The sequence below is a fragment of the Lagenorhynchus albirostris genome, chromosome 9 (genome assembly GCF_949774975.1).
Source record: "Lagenorhynchus albirostris chromosome 9, mLagAlb1.1, whole genome shotgun sequence".
NCBI lineage: Eukaryota > Metazoa > Chordata > Mammalia > Artiodactyla > Delphinidae > Lagenorhynchus > Lagenorhynchus albirostris.
The window spans coordinates 6,118,097-6,128,681 of NC_083103.1; the positions used below are offsets into that span (position 1 = coordinate 6,118,097).

General features: G+C 50.3%; 1 protein-coding gene across 2 annotated transcripts; it reads left to right on the forward strand.

Annotated features, from left to right (window-relative positions):
* Window positions 1-200: 200 nt before the first annotated feature.
* ZDHHC24 (zinc finger DHHC-type containing 24) lies at window positions 201-6,173 on the forward strand. Of its 2 annotated transcripts, none has more exons than XM_060158533.1 (3): window positions 201-505; window positions 1,678-2,001; window positions 5,563-6,173. In XM_060158533.1, exons 1-3 carry the CDS (start codon window positions 225-227, stop codon window positions 5,834-5,836), a joined length of 879 nt encoding a protein of 292 aa, XP_060014516.1. In that variant the 5' UTR covers window positions 201-224; the 3' UTR covers window positions 5,837-6,173. The 2 variants fall into 2 exon arrangements, with proteins under 2 accessions (XP_060014516.1, XP_060014517.1); XM_060158534.1 differs by having other exon boundaries at window positions 1,678-1,955.
* Window positions 6,174-10,585: the final 4,412 nt, after the last annotated feature.

A 10,585-nucleotide genomic window follows, 5' to 3' on the forward strand; every position in this document is an offset into this window, starting at 1 on the left:
GCTGCCCTACCGGCTCTAGCGCCAACGAGATTCCAAGCATCTCTTTGGCTCGTTCGGCCGTTCAATCACATCTCCGTATCTGCGGGCCCTCCCCGTGAACCTCAACGCTCGCTCACCCCCTTCAGAGCTCCTATTGGTCGTAGCAGACATCCGTTTGCCACTCTCCCCGCCCCAATACGGAAGCGGAGGGGTACCCGGGATCCGACCGCTAGTGGGTCCAGGCCATGGGGCAGCCCAGGGCTGTGGGGAGCGCGGAGGCGGCGTCCGCGCGGCTTCCTCTTGTGCTCACCGCGCTGTGGGCCGCGGCCGTGGGCCTGGAGCTGGCCTACGTGCTGGTACTGGGTCCCGGGCCGCCCCCACTGGGACCCTTGGCCCGGACCTTGCAGCTTGCGCTGGCAACCTTTCAGCTGCTCAATCTACTGGGCAACGTGGGGCTCTTCCTGCGCTCGGACCCCAGCATCCGGGGTGTGATGCTGGCCGGCCGTGGTCTGGGCCAGGGCTGGGCGTGAGTGGGGCACGGGATCTGGCGGGGGGAGAAGCGGGAGCTTTGGGCAGGGGGAGGGCCTCAGGACCTGAAGATGTTAGAACCAGTTTACAGTAAGATCCGCTTGAACCAGACGGCAGAAGGAGTATCATTCATCCACTTACAAATATTTGAGTACCTACTACGTGCAAGGTACTATTCCAGGCACTGGAGGTACAATAAAACATATTCCTGATTTCAGGGAGGGGGCAGATGATAAACTTTAGGCGTAATAAATCAGAAAATAATGTAGAATGTTAGAAGGTGTTGGTGGTAAGGAAACAGAAAGAGCAGGATAAAGGAGACTCAAATTGCAGTTTGAAATAGGGTGGTCAAGGTAGGCCTCATTGAGAAGGTGGCATTTGAGCAAAGACTTGGAGGGGGGAGAGTTAGCCACAGTCATCTGGGGGAAGAACGTTCCAGGCAGAGGGAACAGTTGATGCAAAGACTCTGAGGCATTTGTTTGCCCAGCATGTTCCAGGAACAGCAAGTGTGGCCAAAGTGGAGTGAGGGGGGAGAAGTCAGAGACATAAAGACCTTGTAAGACCTCGAAGACTTTGCTTTTTACTAGAAGTGAAACGGAGAGCCATTGGAGGGTTTTGAGCAGAGGAGGGACATGACTTAGATTTTATTTACTTGATTTATTTTTTTCTTGGCCGTGCCAGGGATCAAACCCGGGCCCTCGGCAGTGAAAGCGCGGAGTCCTAAGCACTGGACCTCCAGGGAGTTCCCCTGACTTAGATTTTAAAAGGATCAGTCTGGCTGCTGGGGTGAGACTACACCAGTTGGGACAAAGGTGGAGTCAGGGAAGCCAGGCAAGAGGCTGTTGCAATAATCCAGGGGGGAGCTCATGGTGACTTGGACGGAGGTGGTAACAGTGGAGGACAGGAGAAGTTTGCTTCCAGATGTTAGAGACCAGAGAAAGGCCTCAGGACTGGGGCTCTCAGAGCTGGAAGAGCCCTCAGACCTGCTGTGCCGGGAATGGAAGGGCCTGGGAAGTGGTGTTTAGCCTGCATTTACCTGTGAAGAACCTGAAGCTTAGAGAGGGCAGGGGCTGTGCCTGCTTCCCCAGGATGGGCTCAGGGGCTGACCGGGCATGAAATGGGGCACTCAGAGCTGCTGGGGGAACTGACCCTGTGGTTCCTTCCCTGCAGTTACTGCTACCAGTGCCAAAGCCAGGTGCCACCGCGCAGCGGGCATTGCTCTGCCTGCCGCATCTGCATCCTTCGCCGGGACCACCACTGCCGCCTGCTGGGCCGCTGCGTGGGCTTCCACAACTACCGGCCCTTCCTGTGTCTGCTGCTTCACGCCGCAGGCGTCCTGCTGCACGTCTCTGTGCTGCTGGTCCCTGCCCTGTTGGCCCTGCTGCGAGCCCACACACCCCTCCACACCGCCGCCCTCCTCCTGCTGCCCTGGCTCATGCTGCTCACAGGTGGGGGGCCGGGGAGGCCTCCACAGAGAGGCAGAGGCCCATTCTGGTAGGCGATGGGATTTCCGCCTGGTTCTCCAGGCAGCGCCCTGGGGACCTGGTCCCCACGTCAATTGCGGGAGGTGAAGGGAGCCTGGTATTCACTTGGGTGTGCTGTCTGGTAAAATACAGGGCCTCAGCATAGGTACAGGGTTCTGTCTGAGAGACTCAGGGGAGGAAAGACTAGTGGGAGTTCACCTAGAGGGGGATGGGACGGTGAGAGAGCATTCTAAGTGGGGGGCATTCGGAGCTAGGGGAGCAGTGTGAACAAAGGCTTGGAGGTTGGGCACGGAGTAGTGAAGGCATTTGGTGGGAATTGTGAGAATTAAGGCTAGGGCAGTAAGTGAGGACTGGATGGTGGAGGGCCTTGAATGGAGTGTGAGGAGTTGGTCCTTACTTGACTGGGCAGTGGGGAGCCAGTGAAAGTTACAGGCAGGGGAAGGTCCAGTCTTTGGAAGTGGGGAGGGGATGTTTTGAATCAGGAGACTGATTGAGAGGCTGTGTTCTGTTTGACACTTTCTTCTGACACCACCCAAGGTAGAAACCCCACTGTTGTTTTTTTTTAAACATAATAATAATTATTATTATATTTTTGAAGATGTTGGGGGTAGGAGTTTATTTATTTATTTTATTTTTGCTGTGTTGGGTCTTTGTTTCTGTGCGAGGGCTTTCTCTAGTTGCGGCGAGCGAGGGCCACTCTTCATCATGGTGCGCGGGCCTTTCACTATCGTGGCCTCTCTTGTTGCGGAGCACAGGCTCCAGACGCGCAGGCTCAGTAGTTGTGGCTCACGAGCCGAGTTGCTCCACGGCATGTGGGATCCTCCCAGACCAGGGCTCGAACCCGTGTCCCCTGCATTAGCAGGCAGATTCTCAACCACTGCGCCACCAGGGAAGCCCCCCACTGGTTTTTTATACTTTGTTCTCTGCCCCCCAAAACGCTTCGGGCTTGCTTTTCCCTGACTCCTTCCTCCTGACCTGTCCACGGTCCTCTCTGTAACCTTGTCCTGCAATTACTAAACTCCCTGACAACTCTGAATAGTGGCTCTGTCTCATCCTATCCAAGACCAGCTCTGTCCCCAGGACCCCCTCCCTGCAGCCCAGGGGGCGTCTTGGGAGGCCCAGTGGGGCTGTCAGGGTTTTTCTGTGCCCACACTGGCTTCCTGAGCAGCCCTCCTCTGCCCTCCTCATGACCCCCCTGCCTCCACTGAGACTCAAGCCCTCCAGCTGCTCCTGTCTGCACGCTCCCAACCCCCGGTCATCCACAATCTCCCACTCGCTCCCCGCAGTCACCGAAGACTTGGGCTCTGGCCCCTCGTCTCCCGCTCAGCCCTGGGCCTTGCTGAAGCCATAGGTATCTGAAAGCGTGGGTGAATGGCCCCAGTCACTCAGCTTCGTGACCTTCTCCTCCCCTCCTCCCTTCCCCTACTCCCACATCCCCACCCCAGTCGTGTCAGAATCCAAAATGTGTCACCTCCCAGAGCACCCCATGTCACCCCTCTCTCTGCCCCCACCGCCTCTCCTGTCTATCTCTCATTCTGTGCTCCGCGACCCCCCTCCGGAGCTCCTGGCCCTCACCTTTCTGTCCATCAGCACCTTCCCCCTTCACCACCCCAGGTCCAGCGTAGCGCCCTCATTTCCACCAGCCTTCCGCAGCATCTCATCTCAAGACTTTTTGCTCCGTCTTCCTTCCGCTGTGCCTTCCTGGCTTCTCTGTGTCTGCCCTTGGCTGCGGAGAGCTGCCAGAGATGCCTGGTACTATGTGGCAGTCGGTGTCACATCACGTTCATGGCTGCTGACCTCAACAGGCCCTCAGTGGTGCCTGGCTGCCCTGGTTTCTCATAAGCTTCCTCCCCCTAATGGCTGCAGCTCAAATCTTCCCACTTTCCTGTCCTCCAAGCCCCAACCTCTCCTGAAAATACATCACAGAGGAAATTAGTCATCAGATGGCACGTCCAGAATTGGCTGTCCCGTCCTGGAGGCAGAAGCTCACTGCCCCGCCTTCTCCTGGTGCCCGACCCCTCCTCCCTGCTGGGAGCCCTCACACCGTGGGTCGCTTCTCCTCCTGCCACTCCAGGCTCCCTCCACTGGCTTCCTTTGGGTTTTCCCAGCTGGTACAAAGCCTCTCTTCACCCCACGTCCTCCTCTTCCAGCTCATGCCTTCGGGCTCTTCCATCAGCAGCCAAGTCAAAGGACTTGCCTGGGCTATAGGCTGCTTTTCCTTGCCTCCCACCCATTCCTCCACCTGCTCCAGACTGGCTTCTGCCCCCACCCGTCCTCCGAGACTGCCACAGTCCCCAGGCCTCTGTCTCCACAAAACCCAGAGGACCCTTCTGTGTTCTTTTCTTGCTTATGAGACCTTTCAGCCTCATAAAACTGCTGGCCTTCAGCCTCCTTAAAGGGCTCTACGCTTGACGTCCCCGACGGCTTGTACTTTGGGGTTTCCTCCTTCCTTCCTGGTTTCCCTATATCTGATCCCTAAGGACCTGGTTTCCGGGCTGAGGTCGAGACGCCATTCTCATCTCCCTACACACTCTGCCGGGTCTCGGAACCGCCCGGGGACCAACCGCTCACAAATCTGCGTATCCAGCCTGGGCTTCTCTCCTGAGCTTCCAGAACTGTCCACTCACTTGTCTCGCAGGCACCTCTCCATCCTGCCTCAGGACCTTCACACAGAATGTGTTCTCCCCTCTTCACTTAGCAAATACCTCCTTAACCTTCAGGCATCACCCAAAATATCCCTGTCAAAATAGATGAAGTTTATTTCCCTGAGCCTCTTAGTAAGTTTCCATGTCATCTCCCCACCAGTAGGCTCTCTTCTTTTATTGGAAAAACATTCACGTAACATGAAACTCATAATTTTAACCATTTTCAAGTGCACAGTTCAGCTGCGTTTAGTATATTCGCAGTGTTGTGCAGCCATCACCACCGTCTAATTCCAGACCCTTTTCATCGCCCCCAGAACCCATTAAGCAGTCACTCCCTATTTCCCCCTAGTGCCCCCAGCCCCTGGCAACCACTAATCTTCTGTCTCTATGGATTTGTCTGTTTGGGACATTTCATATAAACGGCACCATACGATACATAACCTTTTGTGTCTGCCTTCTCTCGCTTGACATAACATTTCATGGCATCTTGTAGTTCATTAGTTCACCTGATACTTACTACCTTCTGTGGGTCAAGATGATGCAAGGTGCTGTACTTTTGCATTGTCACACACATCACAGCTGTAATTAAGTAACTGAGACATGATCTCTTGAATGTCTGTCTGTGAGCTCCCTGAGGTCGGACATGCTACCTGCCATTCATCCTGGTATTCATAGGAGGTGCTCACAAGTTTGTGATGCATGAGTGAAAGTCGCATCTAGGGCAGGGGGCTGTGTCTGCCCGTTTCACTAGTGTGTTCCCATCAGCCGGCATGGGTTGGCCAGGGAGCAACAACTCAGTGTTTGCTGAGTGGAGGAATGCGCCCTGCTTCATGGTGGAGTAGGGGACGGGAGGAGGGCAGGAGCTGGGCTCTGGGACGGCTGGGGCCTGCTGCTTCTCCTTGACCCTCTCTGCTCTCTCCTTGCAGGCAGAGTGTCTCTGGCGCAGTTCGCGCTGGCCTTCGTGACCGACACGTGTGTGGCGGGTGCACTGTTGTGCGGGGCTGGACTGCTCTTCCATGGGATGTTGCTGCTGAGGGGCCAGACCACGTGGGAGTGGGCTCGGGGCCAGCGCTCTTACGACCTGGGCCTCTCCCACAACCTGCAGGCGGCCCTGGGGCCCCACTGGGTCCTTGTCTGGCTCTGGCCCTTCCTGGCCTCCCCGTTGCCGGGGGACGGCATCACGTTCCAGACCACAGCTGATGTGGGACTCATGGCTTCCTGACTCCAGGAAGAGCCTGAGCTGTACAAGGAGTGGGGAACAGGAGAGGGGACTCAGATAACTCATTTCAGGCCCACCCCCAGCCTCAGAAGGGGTGGCAGGCTGGTACGCTGGTACTTGATGCCTGCTTTTGGCAACTCCAGCCCCGCCCTTAGCCTTGCCCTTGCCCAGCTTGGACTCCTAGTGTCCAGGGCTTGGGCCCTGCGGCCCTGCCTCTATCAGTGGCCCCTGAGTACAGCGAAGGGTCTGGCAGGGGGCTGCTCGGCCTGCCCAGCTGCCCCTTTGCCAGGTTAATAAAGTGCCCACTTGGTTCTTGGACTCCCTCCGTCTCTGTGGGTTTCTGGACCTTCAGTGTTTCCAGGGTTGCTGTTTTTGGTTCCTCTGATTGGCAGGCCTGGGAACCACAGAATGCCTGAGGGTGTGAGCAGCCAGGGCTCTGCCTCCTGCGGCCTTGGGGCGGGGGGTGGCCAGCAGCTTACGGCAGAATGTAGTGTTCCAGGGTATGAGAATCCAGAATTCTTCCCCAGGTTCAGTGCTTTATAGTTAGGAACATTTCACAGCAACAATTTCAGTGAACTTCTCTCCAGCTAACCTGGTGCACTGGGCAGCAATTATGTGGGTGATAAAGCTCTGAGAGTTGATGTGATAAGATCACGTGGTAGTAAATGGAGGAGTCCGGATTTGAACCCAGACCTTTGTGCTTTCTCCTTCACCCTTGAACAGCCGAAAAAATCAAGGCAGAGAGATCAGGTGGGGCTGTTCAAGCATCTGTGCTGGCTGGATGGTGCTGAGAATGTTAAGCTCCTCCTCTCTGGACGCTTCAGGAGCTACTTGTTAAATATTTAAATATTTAAATTTAAAATTTAAATTTAATATTTAAATTTAAATATAGTAAATAGACATTTCCAGTTAAATGTGGCAGGTTTAAACATGTGAGTTTGTTTCCTCTTAAAATCTAAAATGATAGTAAAGAAATTAAAAATGATGTAAATTTACAAAGACAAAGAAAATAGGAGGGAGACAGCACTAGACCAAAGAGCCTGACAACATTCTGAAAGATGGAAAGTGGATAGAGGCTCATTTACTCTCTCAGAGAATTAGAAGTTGAAATTAAGCGTTCCCTTCTTGGAGGGGCCAAGAGGCAGCCCGATTACCCCCAGGAGCCCTGGAGAGATTCACCGTGGAAGGCAAGGTTTGGGGCTGACAGAAGGGCCGGGACTGATTCAAGGTCTCTATGAGAAGCAGCTAGGTTGCCCCGCCCCCCAGGACCCACCTGACCCCTCGCTACCCCGCTGGGGTGGAGGCGGGGGCTTTTCGAAGAAGCTTTGCATCTCGGGGGGCCCTGGGGAGGGTGGGGGTGAGGGACTGGACCAAAAATGGAGTTAAGTGAAAACCTACAAGTGCTGCTGGGGGAGGGGGGTAGTCCTTCAGTGACATGGCAGGCTTGCCTTCCGAGAACCCGCAGAGAAGCCCACCCTTCTGACAGGCCCCGCCCATGCCCACAAAGGTTTGAGCTGCTAAGACTTCTTTGTTTTTCTAAACAGCATGCTCTATTACTATTTTTTAACTCTGTTAGGAACTTGGTGTACCTATCACTTTGTGCCGTACATAAGCATTGGAAGACTTCTGTTTCCTCTACTGCTTTACCCCTCACCCTCCAGAATATCTTTTCTTGTTGTTTTTTTTTAATAGTGAAAAGATAAGGAAATATTTATAAAATAGAAACAACACCCTCCCCACCCCCATTTAAGAAATGGATACTATTTCCTTTGAGGTCCCTGCTGTGCCCCTCCCTGGTAGAGGAAACATTGTGCTGTCTTCACCATCCCCTTGCTTTGCCCTGTCATTTTATTACATATGTTTGTACTGGTTTTGCATGTTTTTGAATTTTATATAAACGGAGCCACGCCATGTTTATTCTTCTGTGATTTGCTTTTTCCTTCAATATTTCTAAGATTTATCCAAATTAACATGTGTGGCTGTAGAGCGCTCCTTTTCCTTGCTGTATAGTGATCCATTGAATATACCACAATTTATTTTTCTCTCTTGTCCCACTGATCATTTTATCTACCCCTGTGTATGATCTCCTAAGATCTACTTGGCCCTTGCTCTTCCATATAAATTTTAGAATCAGCTTGTCAAGTTCCACTAATAACCCCCCCCCCCTTGAAATTGTGACTGGAACCCAACTGAATCTATAGATCAGTTTGGGGAAAATCAACATCCACATGAAATTGAATTTTCCAGTTCGTGAACATGGTGTATCTCTCCATGTAATGTTTTCAATAAAGTTATGTATGTTTTCTCATAAAGATCATGCCTTTTTGGGTTAGATTTATTCTTACATATTTGATATCATGATGCTATCATTCATAGTTTATGAAAATAATTTTATGTCCAGCAAATCTAAAACTTATTTATTTCCTTGAAAATTCTGGGTTTTCTGTATTTATAATCATATCTATGAAAAGATAGTTTTGTTCTTCCTTTTTAATTTTTATCTCTCTTATTTTTAATTTTTTTTTTTGGCTGTGCCACACGGCTTACAGGATCTCAGTTACCCGACTAGGGATTGAACCCAGGCCGTGGCAGTGAAAGCCCAGAATCCTAACCACTAGACCACCGGGGAACTATCTCTTATTTTTCTTGCCTCTGTCTGGGTGGAAGAAAGGGTGGCTACCCTTGACTTGTTTCTCACAATAGAGGGAATGATTTCGATATTTCACCATAAAATATGTTTGCTGTGTTTTTTTATTTAATAGATGACTTTTATTAGGCTGAGAAAGTTCCCTTCTATTCCAAGTATGTTGAGTTTTGATTCTTTTACTTTCATTCTCTGCCTCTTAAGAATGGCCTGTAGACGGATTGTTTAAATCTTTGTCTTCTAATAACTGAAGTACAGTCCATTCTTTTTGGCCACGCCACACAGCATGTGGGATCTTAGTTCCCTGACCAGGGATCAAACCTGTGCCCCTTGCAGTGGAAGCACAGTCTTAACCATTGAACTGCCAGCCAGGGAAGTTCCAGTATTTAGTCATTTTTATCTATTGCAATTAACGTTCTTGGATATATTTCTACTCCTTTATTTTGTGCTGTTGTCCTATCTTGGCTAGTGTTTTACCCTTTTAAGTTATTTTTTTGCTGGGTGTAGAATTCTAGGCTAATAGTTATTTCCTGTCAATATACTGAAAATTTTATTCTGTCTTCTGGTGTCTATTGTTGCTGTAAGTCAGCTGTCATCTATTTCATTGTTTTGTTGTTACTGTTCCTTTGAAGATACTTTCTGTCTCCAACTGCTTTTAAGATTTTTTTGTCTTTGGTATTCTACATTTTACTGTGATGTGTCCAAGTGTGGTTTTCTTTGTATTTATCTAAATGGGATTCCTTAGGTTTCTTGATTCTATGAATTGATGTCTTTCATCAGTTCTAGCACAGAGTCTTAGCCACTGGACCACCAGGGAAGTCCCCCTCCTTGTCTCTTAATAGCTCCTATTTTCTGTTTCTGGCATTCTGAATAATTTCCACAAATCTATCTTCCAATTAAGTCTTTCATCAACTGCTAAACCAATCTATTGAAGTTTTTTTGGTTTTTGTTTGTTTTTAGTGGTTGTAACAACTCATCGAGTTTTATGTGTCAAATGTTTTATTTTTCATTTCTAGAGGTTCTGTTTGGTTCTTTTTCAAGTTTGCCTGCTCATTTTATATACTCTTGCTTACATCTTAAGTTTTTTTTAAAATAATTTATTTATTTATTTGTTTGCTTATTTATTTATTCATTTATTTATTTATGGCTGCGTTGGGTCTTTGTTGCTGCCCACGGGCTTTCTCTAGCTGCGGCGAGTGGGGGCTACTCTTCATTGCAGCGTGCGGGCTTCTCATTGCGGTGGCTTCTCTTGTTGCGGAGCACGGGCTCTAGGTGTGCGGGCTTCGGTAATTGTGGCTCGCGGGTTCTAGAGTGCAGGCTCAGTAGTTGTGACACATGGGCTTAGTTGCTCTGCAGCATGTGGGATCTTCCCGGATCAAGGCTTGAACCCGTGTCCCCTGCATCGGCAGGCAGATTCCTAACCATTATGCCACCAGGGAAGCCCAAGTGTTTTTTTCAAATTATTATTATTTGGCCATGCCATGAAGCATGTGGGATCTTAGTTCCCTGACCAAAAATGGAAGAATTATGAAAAAAGACATGGGGGTCCAGGAATTAGGGAAGCTAGCCCAGAACATGGCAAACAGAACTCCCAGGAGAAGTGCTCACTGCAGTTCTAGAGAGCCAACAGCATTCACTTAGGCGGGGGATGAACAGAAGTGTACAGAAAAAAGAGGAACCGTCGGACTGGGAGGAGGAAGAATTAGCAATCGGTATAACTAAGCAAATGAAAAAAACAGGGCAATTATTAACTCCATGAAAAATAAGTACACAAAAAAGGTAATTTAATTATAGCCCAATTCTTGGCTCTGTAATAAGTAGATAACTTTCACACAGTAATCCAAACAGTGAGTATGAATTTACCTAAAAGCTGGGGAGAAAAGGAGAGGGCAGGGTGCTCCCACAAGAGAGCTATAAGCCTCATCTATTACGATAGGGAGCCAAGAAATAATGTCTAAGCGTAAACATATTTAAAGAATAGCTAAGAGAACTGTAGCATGGGGGCAGTACTGGGGAATGGGGAGAGGCTTGCAGGATCTTAGTTCCCTGACCAGGGATTGAACACGGGCCGCTGCAGTGAAAGCGC